The 16,548-nt window shown below is 32.5% G+C and overlaps 2 protein-coding genes across 2 annotated transcripts; both read left to right on the top strand.

Annotated features, from left to right (window-relative positions):
• Positions 1–285: 285 nt before the first annotated feature.
• On the top strand, positions 286–9,591 carry LOC131804496 (mucin-2-like). Its single transcript, XM_059127462.1, has 6 exons — positions 286–406; positions 475–583; positions 7,366–7,694; positions 8,093–8,856; positions 8,919–9,290; positions 9,366–9,591. The coding sequence occupies exons 1-6, from the start codon at positions 386–388 to the stop codon at positions 9,487–9,489; spliced, it is 1,719 nt and encodes a 572-aa protein (XP_058983445.1). The 5' UTR covers positions 286–385; the 3' UTR covers positions 9,490–9,591.
• A 5,568-nt stretch (positions 9,592–15,159) lies between these two features.
• LOC101891969 (cuticle protein LPCP-23-like) lies at positions 15,160–15,901 on the top strand. The gene is made up of 2 exons (XM_011292281.3): positions 15,160–15,257; positions 15,323–15,901. The coding sequence occupies exons 1-2, from the start codon at positions 15,246–15,248 to the stop codon at positions 15,752–15,754; spliced, it is 444 nt and encodes a 147-aa protein (XP_011290583.2). The 5' UTR covers positions 15,160–15,245; the 3' UTR covers positions 15,755–15,901.
• The last annotated feature ends 647 nt before the right edge of the window (positions 15,902–16,548 follow it).

The raw sequence follows: 16,548 nt of genomic DNA, 5'->3' as shown, positions 1-16,548 counted from the left end.
CATGATAATCAGTTTCACCTAGCCTATGTAGATACTATTCACAATCTTATAAATATTTCCATGATCGAAGCGTCAGATTTTCCAATTGTGCTAAAATGTCTTGAAAGTTTAATTACAAAAAAAATCACCTAATCAATATCCAAAATATGCTATATAACCAATTATTCTCAGTATCGCCTTCAAATCTGTGATAAACGACATAAAGATATTTCCTATCGCCATTGTTAAGATAACTTGCGGACATTTATGAAGGAACTTTATAAACATGTTCCAATTTTTTTGTGATTAATTCGCTAAGTGTTGTTTTGCAAAATAGTTGCGATTGTTAACGGAACGGCGAAGAAGTAAAAAACAAATAATATTGAGGAATTGGAGATTAGAAATTATGAAATTTTTGTTAAATATTGTAAGTTGAACAAAAGATTCCAAAGATAATAAATAATTAGAATATTCTTTCTAATATAAAATTTACAGCTCCTATTGGCCATTGCCCTGACCACCATAGATGCATATTGCGATGTATGCCAGCAGAGTAATGAGGCAGCCTGTCGCAGTCGTAATACCTTTTCATTGTGTGTAGATGGTAAGTTTTTATATAACTACTAGCAAGTGACCGCTACTGCGTCAGCAAAAGTTCCACTTAGATTAGTTCCGTGTTAGGCCTTTTTGGTTCTCAATATGCACAATTTGTTCAGTTTTACAATTTTTTTTTATCAGAATTTCGAACATTGTACTAAATTTTCAGACTTTCAATGTTTTATATATATTTTTCACATTTTTCCTTTTTCGAAAAAAAAAAAAATAAATACAGTAAAAAGTCTTCAAAATCTTTCATTTTGAAGTTTACCGAGGAGGGAATTATTATGGTACAATAATCGTAAAACTGCAGAAATACAGCCCTGAGGCTATGCCCGCTTCCTGTCAAATTTGCATGGAAACAAGTTGTTTTCATTTCATTCAATATTTTTTTCCTCATTTTTAAACTCTTGCTTTTCTTTCAAAAATATGATCTAAATAGTTCGATCTTTCAATTCCATGACAAAACTGGCGCGTCCCGTAATGTACGCATCTTCCAATCGTGGATTTTGAAAATACTGGGTTTTTATTTTTCAAAACAATAAATATATACACAAAATTGGCAGAAATCGGGCACACGTAGAAAAAATTGTAATCAGCTGATAGCTCTACCTTACCTTTATATTGTACCACGGGTATTAGTAAAACCATTGTACAATGGAATCAAATCAAATTTTTCGGTCCAAAACTTTTCAACGTCCTCGTCAACGTCAACCTCACTATCAAATTTCAGGATTTCAGCCCTGTAATTTCTCCCATTACGAAATTTAGTAACATTTAGTACACATATACAAAATAAACTACATCTCTCCATCTTAGACACACCAACAGTGATCCAAAATTAGTACCATTTAGTACTTTTTAAACAATTATAGTACACATTTGCAAAACCACGCGATACTAACTGAGACCTCAATAGCAAATTTTTGGGATTTTAGCTCCTTAATTTTAAGTACCACTTAAAATTTAGTACCACTTAGTACAGTTATAGTACGAATATCCAAAACCAGCTCCATATCCCAACAACAGACATCAAATTTCAGGACGTCCGCTCTGCCCCTTTAGTTAATACGCAATTTACTACCATTTAGTATATTTCGAACAATTATAGTACACATTTCCAAAACTCCGTCCATCCATATCAAATTTCAGGATTTCATCTCTATCCCTTTATCCCGATACCGACTGAGACCTCAATAGCAAATTTTTGGGATTTTAGCTCCTTAATATCCCCCATTACCAAATTTATTGCCACTTAGTGCAATTATAGTACGAATATCCAAAACCAGCTCCTTATCTCAACCACAGATATCAAATTTCAGAACGTCCGCTCTATCCCTCCATTTTATACGCAGTTTAGTACCATTAAGAAAATTTGGACAATTATAGTACGCATTTCCAAAACCACCTCCATATCTTAATCATATGGTTTATGGTCCTTTAAAAATTCTTTAAAAAATCCTTAAAAGATCCATGGTCCTTTAAATATCCTTTAAAAAATCTTTAAAAAATTCACGTTTATAGTCCTTTAAAAAATCTTTAAAAAATCCACGTCTATGGTCCTTTAAATATCCTGGTCCTTTAAATATCCTTTAAAAATTCTTTAAAAAATTCACGTTTATAGTCCTTTAAAAAATCTTTAAAAAATCCACGTCTATGGTCCTTTAAATATCCTTTAAAAATTCTTTAAAAAAAAAAACCACGTTTATAGTCCTTTAAAAATTCTTTAAAAAATCCTTAAAAAATCCATGTTTATGGCCCTTTAAATATCCTTTAAAAAATCTTTAAAAATTCACATTTATAGTCCTTTAAATATCCTTTAAAAATCTTTAAAAATTCACGTTTATAGTCCTTTAAAAAATCTTTAAAAATTCACGATTATAGTCCTTTATAAAATCTTTAAAAATTCACGTTTATAGTCCTTTAAAAAATCCACGTCTATGGTCCTTTAAATATCCTTTAAAAATTCTTTAAAAAAAAACACGTTTATATTTCTTTAAAAATTCTTCAAAAAACCACGTTTATAGTCCTTTAAAAATTCTTTAAAAAAAACCACGTTTATAGTCCTTTAAAAATTCTTTAAAAAAAACCACGTTTATAGTCCTTTAAAAATTCTTTAAAAAAAACCACGTTTATAGTCCTTTAAAAATTCTTTAAAAAAAACCACGTTAATAGTCCTTTAAAAATTCTTTAAAAAAACCACGTTTATAGTCCTTTAAAAATTCTTCAAAAAACCACGTTTATAGTCCTTTAAAAATTCTTTAAAAAAAAACACGTTTATAGTCCTTTAAAAATTCTTTAAAAAAAACCACGTTTATAGTCCTTTAAAATTTCTTTAAAAAATCCACGTTTATAGTCCTTTAAAATTTCTTTAAAAAATCCACGTTTATAGTCCTTTAAAAATTCTTTAAAAAAACCACGTTTATAGTCCTTTAAAAATTCTTTAAAAAATCCACGTCTATAGTCCTTTAAATATTCTTTAAAAATCCACGTCTATAGTCCTTTATGGTCCTTTAAATATCCTTTAAAAATCTTTAAAAAATTCACGTTTATAGTCCTTTAAAAAATCTTTAAAAAATCCACGTCTATGGTCCTTTAAATATCCTTTAAAAATTCTTTAAAAAAAAAAACACGTTTATAGTCCTTTAAAAATTCTTTAAAAAATCCTTAAAAAATCCATGTTTATGGCCCTTTAAATATCCTTTAAAAAATCTTTAAAAATTCACATTTATAGTCCTTTAAATATCCTTTAAAAAATCTTTAAAAATTCACGTTTATAGTCCTTTAAAAAATCTTTAAAAATTCACGTTTATAGTCCTTTATAAAATCTTTAAAAATTCACGTTTATAGTCCTTTAAAAAATCCACGTCTATGGTCCTTTAAATATCCTTTAAAAATTCTTTAAAAAAAAACACGTTTATATTTCTTTAAAAATTCTTAAAAAAAGCCACGTTTATAGTCCTTTAAAAATTCTTTAAAAAAAAACCACGTTTATAGTCCTTTAAAAATTCTTTAAAAAAAACCACGTTTATAGTCCTTTAAAAATTCTTTAAAAAAACCACGTTTATAGTCCTTTAAAAATTCTTCAAAAAACCACGTTTATAGTCCTTTAAAAATTCTTTAAAAAAAACACGTTATAGTCCTTTAAAAATTCTTTAAAAAAAAACCACGTTTATAGTCCTTTAAAATTTCTTTAAAAAATCCACGTTTATAGTCCTTTAAAATTTCTTTAAAAAATCCACGTTTATAGTCCTTTAAAATTCTTTAAAAAACCACGTTTATAGTCCTTTAAAAATTCTTTAAAAAATCCACGTCTATAGTCCTTTAAATATTCTTTAAAAAATCCACGTCTATAGTCCTTTATGGTCCTTTAAATATCCTTTAAAAAATCTTTAAAAAATTCACGTTTATAGTCCTTTAAAAAATCTTTAAAAAATCCACGTCTATGGTCCTTTAAATATCCTTTAAAAATTCTTTAAAAAAAAAAACACGTTTATAGTCCTTTAAAAATTCTTTAAAAAATCCTTAAAAAATCCATGTTTATGGCCCTTTAAATATCCTTTAAAAAATCTTTAAAAATTCACATTTATAGTCCCTTAAATATCCTTTAAAAAATCTTTAAAAATTCACGTTTATAGTCCTTTAAAAAATCTTTAAAAATTCACGTTTATAGTCCTTTAAAAAATCCACGTCTATGGTCCTTTAAATATCCTTTAAAAATTCTTTAAAAAAAAACACGTTTATATTTCTTTAAAAATTCTTCAAAAAACCACGTTTATATTTCTTTAAAAATTCTTCAAAAAACCACGTTTATAGTCCTTTAAAAATTCTTTAAAAAAAAACCACGTTTATAGTCCTTTAAAAATTCTTTAAAAAAAACCACGTTTATAGTCCTTTAAAAATTCTTTAAAAAAAACCACGTTTATAGTCCTTTAAAAATTCTTCAAAAAACCACGTTTATAGTCCTTTAAAAATTCTTTAAAAAAAACACGTTTATAGTCCTTTAAAAATTCTTTAAAAAAAAACCACGTTTATAGTCCTTTAAAATTTCTTTAAAAAATCCACGTCTATAGTCCTTTAAAATTTCTTTAAAAAATCCACGTTTATAGTCCTTTAAAAATTCTTTAAAAAATCCACGTCTATAGTCCTTTAAATATTCTTTAAAAAATCCACGTCTATAGTCCTTTATAAATTCTTTAAAAGAATCCACGTTTATTGTCCTTTAAAAATTCTTTAAAAAATCCAAGTTTCTAGTCCTTTAAAAGTTGTTTAAAAAATCCACATTTTTAGTCTTTTGAATATCCTTTAAAAATTGTTTAAAAAATCCACATTTTTAGTCCTTTGAATATCCTTTAAAAATTGTTTAAAAAATCCAAAGCAAATGAAAAGTGACAGCTCTAAGCAACTTGGTTTATTTCCAATAACAAAACCAATAACATTGGCTTCTATGACAACCAAAACCGATAAAATTCTAATTCGAAAATAAAACCGATAACATTGATTTTCATGACACCAAAGCATTTTTTCTTGTCGTTTTTAAAACCAATAGTGACAAAATTGGTTTCTATGACAGCCCTGATAATACGCATTTCCAAAACCACATATCTTAATCATAGACATATATACCAAATTTCAGGATTTTAGCTATTTTCCTTCACCCCATACCAAATTGGTGGTAACACTTTGTACACATTTCTAAAACCACTTCCCAGATACCAATAGAGACAGCTTTATCCCTTCATCCAATACTCAATACAATTACTACTTAGTACTTTTCGAACAATAAAAATATGCATTCCCAAAACCATCTTCTTCTCTCAACAACCGACACCAACAGTAACATTTATAGCAAATTTCAGAATTTCAGCTCTATTCCTTTACCCAATCCCAAATTTAATACTTTTCGTAGGAATATCTATATCTTTCTATATCTAAGTGTAAAATTTCCAGCTCTATCTATCCAGCTCTATCTCTTCAATTAATACTCGACTTAGTATCACTTAGTACTTTTCGAACATTATAGTACATATTTACAAATCCACCTCCATACTTTAACCACAGATACCAACAGTGACATCTACACCAATTTTAGAATTTCAGCTCTAATCCTTCATCCTATACCAAATTTAGTACCACCTATTACTTTTCCTACATTTATGGTACACAATTACTAAGCTAGCTCCTTCTCCTTCAGCTAGCTCCTTCTCCTTCAGCCACCAACAGTAACATCCATATAAAATTTAAGGATTTCAGCTCAATACCTTAACTCAATACCAAATTTAGTACTTTTCGTACAAACGCAGATATCATCAATTTGATATCAAATTTCAGAATTCTATCCTATCCCTTCACCCAATACCAAAAAATACCATTCAGTACGTTTCGAACAATTATAGTGCACATTCCCGAAACCACCTGCATATGTTTAGGCTACACATAAACAGCGACCTTAATATCAAATTTCAGATTTTAAGCACTATCCGTTCACCCAATACCAAATTGTATGAAATACAGTAATATTTAGTACTTTTCATGCACATGTAGAAAACACTTGCACAACCACTTATTTATCACAAACTAAACAATAATACAAAATTTAAAAATTCCAGCTTCAACCGTCCTCCCTAAACCAAACTGTTCCAAATTGAGTACCATTTAGTTTGGTTCGCACACTTAGTACACATTTCCAAAACCATCTTCATGTATCAAACGCAATTTCCAAAGTTAATTCTCATATGTTATTTTTAGCTCTAGCCCTTCTCTTACTACTAAATGGTATCATTTTAGAAGTTTAGTACACTTTTAGAACTTTTCGTAACCTTAAAGTACGGATTTCCTAAACCCTTTGGTTCGTCTATCCTGCAATCCATCAGTGACTTTGATTCCAAATTTGATTCCATTGCAAAGTATTGCAGTTTTAGTACATTTTAGTACTTTTCGAACCCCTTTTGTATGAATTTCCACGCCTTCGAACCAAGACTAACCCTCGTGGAAAATTTCAGGATTCTAGTATTAGCCGTTTCGTCTGGACGTAAGTTTTTTCACTACTTTTTTATAAACACGAGTATATAGATTGGTCTTTTAAAAAAATTCTTAAAAAAAAAAAAAATAATAATAAATATATATATATATATATATATATATATATATATATATATATATATATATATATATATATATATATATATATATTTGAAAGACTTTTGGAGCTATATATTTTTTTAAATATTTGTTTAAGAACAAACAAATATTAGGAAAAATATATTTTCAATATTAAAATATATATATATGTATATATATATATATATGTATATAATATTGAAAATATATTTTGTATATATATAAAATATATATTTGTTCTTAAACAAATATTTAAAAAATATAACTCCAAAGTCTTTCAATATATATATATATATATATATATATATATATATATATATATATATATATATATATATATATATATATATATATATATATATATATATATTGAAAGACTTTGGAGTTATATTTTTTAAATATTTGTTTAAGAACAAATATATATTTATATATATACAAAATATATTTTCAATATTATATACATATATATATATATATATATATATATATATATATATATATATATATATATATATTTTAATATTGAAAATATATTTTTTCCTAATATTTGTTTGTTCTTAAACAAATATTTAAAAAAATATATAGCTCCAAAAGTCTTTCAAAATATCGCTCAAAAAATATGTTTTTTTAAAAATCCATGCTAATAAAACTTTCCATGTTTTCTTATAGGCGTTCTTATGGAAGAGCATTTTACCTGCCCAAATGATTACGTTTGTACGTCTGGTGAAAATATTTGTTATCCACCGGATGAAGAAACACCGGTTTGTCCATTTGATGCTGTCGAGGATAGTGACGCCATGATACGTGAGGGCAATCAATGTGGCATCTGTGACGAAGATAGAGTATTTGCTTGTCTGAGTGAAACTACTTATGGCTTCTGTTTTGGAAAAGAATCCATATTAGATGGACCCGTCGATCTGGTTATGGACTGTCCGGCAAATACAGTTTGTAATATAAATTACAAAGCTGATTTTTGCTATGATGATACGTTGGCTAAGGTAAGTTGTAAAAAAAAACTATTCACACTTTAGAAGATATTTTCAACAAGGTTAGATGGCTGTGATGGAAAATATAGTTGCTCAAATTCCCTTATCAAATATTCAGAATTAAACCTCTAAACGTCTCCCAAAAACATTTGCAAATATTGACAAATATGCATCTGAAACCCGCTCAAAAACTATTCTGACAATTATATTCATTATTAAAAATCTAAAATTTCCCCAAAAAAATATTTTTTTTAAATTCAAAATTTTGTTCACATAATTTACGTTGGTTAAACAAATCGCAATCAAAAAAATAATTTGGAAGATTTTTTTTCAAAATTCAAAATTTGGTAATTTATTTTATAGTTTAATAATACTGAAATCAAATTACTATTAAACTCCATCATTTTTAGGCTAGTTGTGTTCCCTCTTCCCCCGATGAAGATAATTCCGAAACAACGACATATGAGCCAGAAACAACAACAACTTCTACTGAATTTACAACAACTACCAAAGTGTACAGTACTACAACGGAGTTACCCGCCACCACTACCACTGAAGTCGATAGCGCAACGACAGAATATTCAACAACAACTGAAGAAGTTACCACCACAACAACATTACCCACCACAACAACAACATTGCCTACAACCACAACAACAACTGAAGTCATTACCGAGACAACAACATCTTCTGTTCCAACTACAAACTTCACCCCCGATGAACCTACTACAGAAACGAATATAATTACAACTACCCAAGAACCCATAACTGAGACGACAACCATGGTCCCCACCACCACCACCACAACAACAACCACAACTGAAAAATCAACAACACGATCAACACTCCCCGACACTACCAAAGAATATACCACTGAACCGACAACCATAATACCCAGCTCAACAACTACCACCGGAGGTCCTACTACAGGTTCAACTACCCTGGCTCATAGCACAACCACCTCCACCACTACTGAACAATCTACAACAGAATCATCTACAACGGTCTCCAGTACAACAACCACTGAAGCTTCCAGCTCAACGGCAACAACAACAACTGTGACTACTACAACGACGACTCCAACTCCAACAGAACCACGTGATCCCAATCAATTATGTCAAGATGAGGGTTCAACTGGTTTCTTTAAACCCGATTTGGATCCGACCTGTACTAAGTATGTTATCCATTATATTTAGAGCAATATTTCTATTAATCTCCTACTATCCTCTCATCTAGATACATCATGTGTTATGGTGTAACTTTGCAAGGTATTGAGAAAACTTGTCCAACTGGACAGTACTTTGATGGAGAGAGGAAATTCTGTACCGTTGAGAAACCAAGTGATTGTAAAATCGAGACTTCAACGACGACGACGAAGAATCCTGGGGAAACCGAAACTTCAACATCTACAACAACAGATACGAATCCAAATCCAGAAACTACAACAACAACAACTGTGAAAGTGCCCACAACAACATCGGCAAACAATCAAGAAAGCCCAACAACCACAACTCAGGCAACCATTACAAATCCGCCACGTGATCCAAAACAAATCTGCTTGGATGCCGGTGCTAGTGGTTCGTATAAGTACGATGGCGATTGTACCAAGTAAGTTGAGAATACGATACGATACTCACTTCCTTCTCATTCTTTTAATCATAAATGTATTTTTATTTCGTGCAGATTCGTCATGTGCTACATTCTTAATGGCACTTTGGATGGCATGCTAAAGTCTTGCCCCGCTGGCCAGTACTTCCATGAGGATACCAAATTGTGCGTTAATGTCAAGCCAGACAGTTGCCTTTAAGAGGCAGAAAGTTGTCACAGCATCATTTAATAAAAAATATATAAATTTTGATATTCAACTGTGAAATAAATTTCAATAATAAAATGCAGTTGATTGGTGAAATTTTATTCTACGACTCTAACATTCCTGATACCTTAAGCGACGTCTAGGTACAAAATTGTAGTGTAAATTTTATTTAGGATTTTTTTGGAGTTGGAATTAAGTAATTTTGAAATATGATCGAGGTTTTGGAAATGTGTTCTAAGTGTGCGAACGGTACTAAATGGCACTGCATTTAAAAATTTTTTGTTTAGGCTGAGCGTATGAAGCCGGTATTTTGAAATTTTGTATTAGGGACCCTTTTGGTGGTATGTTTGAGACTTTGTATTTTGAAATTTTGTATTAGGGTCCCTTTTAGTGTTAGGTTTGTGATAAAGAGTTGGTTTTGGTATTGATTACTACATGTGCACGGAAAGTTCTAAGTAGTACTATATTTGGTACAATTTTTTATTGGGTTCATATATAGTACTTGAAATCTGAAATTTGGTATGAAGGTAGCTGTTCATGTGTAGCCTGGAAATATGTTCTATGATTGTACGAAAATTACAGATTGGTACCATACATTGTATTGGATGAAGGCGAATAGATAAGATTCCGAAATTTGATATTTATATTACTGTTCTCTGGCTATGGCGATTTGGTGATCTTTTGGAAATGCGTCCTATATTTGTACAAAAAATATTAAATTGTACTAAATTTGGTGAAGATATAGATCTGAAGTCCTGAAATTTGATATAAATGTCACTGTTGGTGACTGTGGTTAAGATATGGAGGTGGTTTTAGAAATGTGTACTATAATTGTTTGAAAGGTACTAAAAGGTGGAAATGCGTCCTATATTTGTACAAAAAATACTAAATGGTACTAAATTTGTTGAAGGGATAGATCTGAAGTCCTGAAATTTGAAATAGATGTCACTGTTAGTGTCTGTGGTTAAGATATGGAGGGGGTTTTTATAAATGTGTACTAAAATTGTTTGAAAGGTACTAAATTGGGTATTGGGTGAAGGCATTGGACTGGAATCCCGAAATTTGATATTGGTATCTGGGATTAACTTATGGAGATGGTTTTGGAAATGTGTACTAAGTGTGGGAACTGTACTAAATGTTACTAAAGTTGGTTTTGTAATGCACGAAAAGTACTAAATAGTACCAAATTTGGTATTGGGTGCTTGAAATCTGAAATTTAGTATTAGGGTTCATGTGTAGACTGGACATATGGAGGTGATTTCAGAAATGTGTACCATAATTGTACAAAAGTATTGGATGGTACTGCATTGTGTATTGGGCGAAAGGATAAAGTTGGAATACCGAAGCTTGATATTGAGGTCTCTATTGGTGTCTAGGGTGGACAATGAACCTATCGGTCCATTTTTTTAGTGTAAGTCTAAATCCGATTTCAAGATTTTTTTTTACGTTTTCACCATGTTTCCATTCGTCCGACAGCTAGTAAAATTATTCCAGTGCAAGCTCCTTATATTACACTTACAGAAGTACAAAAGCATTTGGGTGAGAATTTTTCAGAAAAAAAGTGATTCGTGATGGAATTCAAGCGTGATAGTGTGATTTCTTTATATTTGGCTGGAAAACCACAAGTGGCTATCGTTAGAGCACTCCAGATGTGAATAAATCTACTTTCCAAAGAGTTTAGCTGAAAATGTGCACCTTCGGTTGGCAACCAGAACTTAAGCGCCGGCCATGGTGATGGTGTGGGCCGCCATAACAGCCGATGGTCGCTCTCTCCGCTCGTATTAATCGACCGCAGCATCAGAATAAATTCCGAATATTATCGCGAAAATATTCTGAAGGGTGTATTAAAGCCTTGGGCACGCAAACATTTTGGCCACAGACCTTGGACATTCCAACAGGACTCAACACCGTTGCACTCAGCACGCGCCACCCAGAAATGACTACAAAATGGGGTTCCTCGTTTCATTTTCAGCGCACAATGGCCACCAAAATCTCCGGATTCCAATCCGTTGGACTACTGTGTCTGGAGTAAAAATACCAAAGTGTCGATCGCCTCAATCAAGCGCTTCGCCGAATGGGCCAAAATACCACAGAGCAATTTTCGGGCAGCGTGTAAGGGTTTCATTGACCGATTGAAGGCCATAATTCGTGCCAAAGGTGACCAATTCAAATAAATCTTAACTTGTTCTAAAATTTGATGCTATCTCCGATTTTTTTTTTCAGTTAATAAAATAACAAAAAATTAAAAATTATGGCGTTTGACTTTGTTGCAGTTTTTTTATCTCACCCTGTATAGTATAGTTTTAATATAAATAATTTTGTAGAAAAAAGATACTTATGTTGACTCGCTCGAGGTTTAACATTTTTAACGAAAATAATCCCTGTCTTTTGACATTTTATGTGGACGATACCAAAAAGAGTGGACCGATTTTGATCATCTGAGAACAGAGCTAAGTTTTAATTACGATGTAGCAAATTTGTACGAAATGGGAGTATCCTTTGCAAAGTTTGAGCACATTTGGAATATCCTTCCTATTTTCCAACAAGTAAGCAAAGGCTACAGTCGAGCGGGGCCGACCGTTGAATACCCTACAACACTATAATAAACGATACAGATTATATAGGCGAGATACTCGAAAGAATTCCACAAGATATTGTGACAAATAATAAAGGAAAACCATCATGTTTCGTTCTCTAATTTTCGAATAATAGCAACTTAAACTAATTTGCTCATTTCCAATTTATTTTTAGATGTTGCACTTAAATCCTAGATCTGGAACCAATATTTCCCAAAGACCTATAATCTCTCAGAAGTGGCAAAATATTAACATTTATTATTGGTTTTTGACTGAAACGCATCTATATGAGATACAGACATTTGACTATATTCTTCAACGAAATCAGCGTTAACGAAATAGTCAGAAGTGCGTCTTTCCTGTATTTGTGAATTCTCCAAAGAGTCACTGGAATGGACATTTTCGCATTTTGTCTACAAAAGTTGACAAACTATTTCGCACATTGAAAATTTTTGGATGGTCATCCAAAACTGCTTGGCTTTTGCAATGTCCAGTAACCCCCATTCAAATGTGCGTGAGGATCGGGCGATGATTACGACCTGCTGACAATTTTGCAGTTTTTTTTGGTCCATTTCAACCCCTAAATATGTGGCGATCATCCCCAAGAAGAGTAGGCTTCTATCATGACCCTCATCTTATCCCCATGCAAAATTTCGTAAGGATCGGGCCATAAATGCGATCTGTATATGATATCCTGATATCTCAACTACTTAGTTTTGTTAGCTGTAGAAATATTACCAAATGTTTAATTCAAAATGAAAATATGCCAAAAATATGACAAAATTGAAAAAATATGAGAAAATGTTACAAAATCAATATTTTCATGTTTAGAGAGATATTTTTATGCGATTTTTTTAGACGTTTTTTCTTTCCTGCCAAGAGGCCATTCTGAATTAATGAGAACTGTCGAAATCAGTTCAGCCGTTCTCGACATATAAGAGATCTTTCAAGCATATCTTCTTTGATAGACATATATATCGCACATATTTTGCTATATATCCGATTTGTTGGATGTTAACATCAATGTAAAGGTCAGAAGTAACCTTGTCATGACTTTGTGATTTCGCCGGGATTTAAAAAATTCACGGTTTAATGAAAAATTTTGAATTTTTTTAACACAAAAGACATGGTCTATTTTACCCGCTAAATATTATCCGATGACCACCCAAATTGGTAGGCTTCTTCCCAGCCCTAAACTCTAGCTACATGCGAAATTCCGCGTCGATTGGTCGATAATTGCGACCTGTATAGCTACTGCAAAATCCGACATTTTTTCAGTATTTGGTCCATTTCAACCCCTAAACATTTGGGGATCATCTCCAAAAGAAATAGGCTTCTATTCTGACCCTAACCCCACCTTCGTGCAAAATTTCGTAAGGATCGGGCCATAATTGCGACCTGTAGAGTGATTACAAATTAACATGGACAGACGGACAGACGGACAGACGGACGGACGGACATACATAGCTAGATCGACTCAGCTCGGCGAGCTAGGAAGATCCATATATACTTTCCTATGTGGGAAATCAATATTTCGAGGTGTTACATAATTTTTGGCCCAATCAAACTTATAATACCCCCAACACATAGTGTTGTAGGGTATAAAAAGCATGATTATATTGGATGTATCAAGTTATTCGAAAGTTATCGTACGCACCAACCAGGCAGACGGACATACACCCTTCGAGATCGACTAACTTGGTACATCTAATATTATCTTGCTTCTTGGAAAGAAAAGGATATTCCAAATTTGCTCAATCTTTGCAAACCCTAATATTTTTATCCGCTCTTGGTTTGTTGCGAAAATGGATAATATCGGTCCACTCTGTCAAGTATCTCTCCCACAAAGTTTCAAAATTTTGAATAATTATAATTATCTCATAAAACGCGAAATAAACATCCGATTCTCTTCAAATTTCACACATCCAAATATCTCTTCCAACACAAGATATGGTATAAAGATTAAAGATTTCGGTCCACTTCTTCTGGTATCTCTCCCAAAAAGGGTTACAAATTAGAATAGTTTAATTTTTTTCATAAGTTGCGAAAAATTTGTTCTCATAAAATTGGAAATAAATGTATAAATTCGGCACATCTCAATATTTGTACTAGCAATAGATAAGGTAGGTTATTTTGGTCTACTTTATGTGATAACTCAAGCACATCTCAAACTTTTCGAAAAACTATCGATAGTAGTCGATAGTAATTCCAAATCTGATAAGTTTTAATATTTATATTAGATATATGTTAGATACTTCTTTGGAATCTCTCCTATGAAAGGTCAACAGTTTGAATAATTATAACGCAATTCGGAATATATTTAAATAACCGAAAATTGACTGAGGGTATGCAGCTATACCTACTGATTCTATTTAACTTGTTAATATACCCATTTCGAATTGGGGATTTCGACACCATGTCATTGGGTATGTCCATTCCACAGTTAGAACTTTACACACCACTACAGAGAACTAAAATTGTGCATTAAAAACAAACACTTACAACCTTACGTCAATGGCCTTAGATAAGCCATAGGACTCAAACCCCCATGTACATATCTGTTATAAATCGTCCACAAAATATCATGAAATCATGATCAACTAGCCATCGGCAATATCATGACCTACGACTGTCCATATTCTAAAAATGTTTATTATGACAGCAGCTTCTGCATTGGGCTACTGCCAAACGCGCTTTTTTCGGCAAAATGCAAATGTCCAAATAAATAAACCGTTAATTTAAATTAACGACATGTACACACACACATACTCATACACACAATAATAACAAAACAATGAGTGATCGCTTATTAAAAGCCAACGAAGCCAACCATTTAACATAAAAACCCACAAAAATTACACGAAGCTGGACGTGACATGAATACGTCCACAAAGGTGGCCAAAAATGTTGCCATTGCAGTGTGGTATGGTATGGATGGTATGGACGCAACTTGTTGTGGGTGGCTAAGCGAGGGCGCCTCTGCATCGACCGATGTCTCCCCGTTTTTGTTTTTAATATTGGCTAAGGTCAGTTAGTTAGTCGGCCACCACGACCACCAACTTAATCGATGTTTTATTATAAATACCCAAAGTGGCATACTGAAATAAATCATATTGCATTAGCATTTCAAAGAATCCAAATCACAAAAATTCCACAATAACAACAAGAAACAACATGTTCAAATACGTAAGGATTAAAAGCAACAACATAAGGATTTCGAAAAAATATTAATTTTTTAAATTAACTTTTAGACAATTGCCTTGTTTGCTTTCATTGTCTGTGCTGCTGCCAAGCCTGGACTCATTGGTGCCCCCTTCGCCTACCATGCCCCCGTGGTGGCAGCTGCACCCGCTCCCGTCATCACCGCCACCAGCAGCCAAGTTGTGGCCCGCACACACAATGGCATTGTCCGGGCACCCATTGTAGCTCCTGTTGCACCAGTTCCTCGTGTTTTCGCTCCTGCTGCTCGTGTTGTGGCCCCAGTGGCTGCTCCCATCCACGCCCATCATGTTCCAGTATTTGCCAAATATGCTGCCGCCCCAGTGGTAGCCCGTTATGCAGCTCCTGTACCCCATTTCCATGCCCCTTTGGTAGCTAAATATGCAGCTGCCGCTCCTTTGGCCTACAGCGCTCCCTTCGCTTATTCCTCACCCTTGGCCTATGCCCCCAACTATGCTTGGTAAATTGTATTGAAGTGGGATTTCTGAAGGGAAAAAAATTTCACTTCGGACTGTTATTTCCTTTTCCTGTTATTATTCTTTGAATGGCATTGTTATTTGTTTTAGTTTAGTAATTCCTATGTAGTTGTAGTTCTCAATAAAGCAAATAAATTATTTAAAAGTTAAAATTTTTAATTCTATTATTCAGTATTTTTAATTTAATAAATTGAGCAAATTATCAAGAACTAGGACGTCTGACTTTTTTGCAGTTTTTTTTTATCTCGCCCTGTAAGATAAAAAAACAGCAACAAAGTCAAAAGCCATAATTTTTAAATTTTATTGAATAAAAGCAAAAAATTTCGGAAATTGCATCAAATTTGAGAATAAATTTAGATTTGTTCGAATTGGTCACCTTTGGTACGAATTATGGCCTGCAAACGCCCAATGAAAAGTGTCACACGGCCAGAATGTTGCTCTGCGGTATTTTGCCCCATTCTCAGCGAAGCGCTTGCTTAAGGTAATCGTTACTTTGGTATTTTTTAGTGCCGACCTTGCTTTCCAAAATACTCCAGACACAATAGTCCAATGGATTGGTATCCGGAGATTTTGGTGGCCATTGTGCGCTGGAAATGAATCGAGTAACCTCATTTTGTAATCATTCTTGGGTGTCGCGTGTTGAGTGCGATGGTGCTGAGTCCTGTTGAAATATCCAAGGTCTGCGGCCAAAATATTTGCGTGTCCAAGGCTTTAAAACACTCTCCAGAATATTTTCGCAATAATTTTCGGCATTTATTCTGTTGCCACGGTCGATTAATGCG

The sequence above is a fragment of the Musca domestica genome, unplaced genomic scaffold (assembly GCF_030504385.1).
Source record: "Musca domestica strain aabys unplaced genomic scaffold, Musca_domestica.polishedcontigs.V.1.1 45, whole genome shotgun sequence".
Lineage (NCBI taxonomy): Eukaryota > Metazoa > Arthropoda > Insecta > Diptera > Muscidae > Musca > Musca domestica.
Note: the sequence above shows the minus strand (reverse complement) of the source record. Positions and strands in the feature narration are given on the sequence as shown.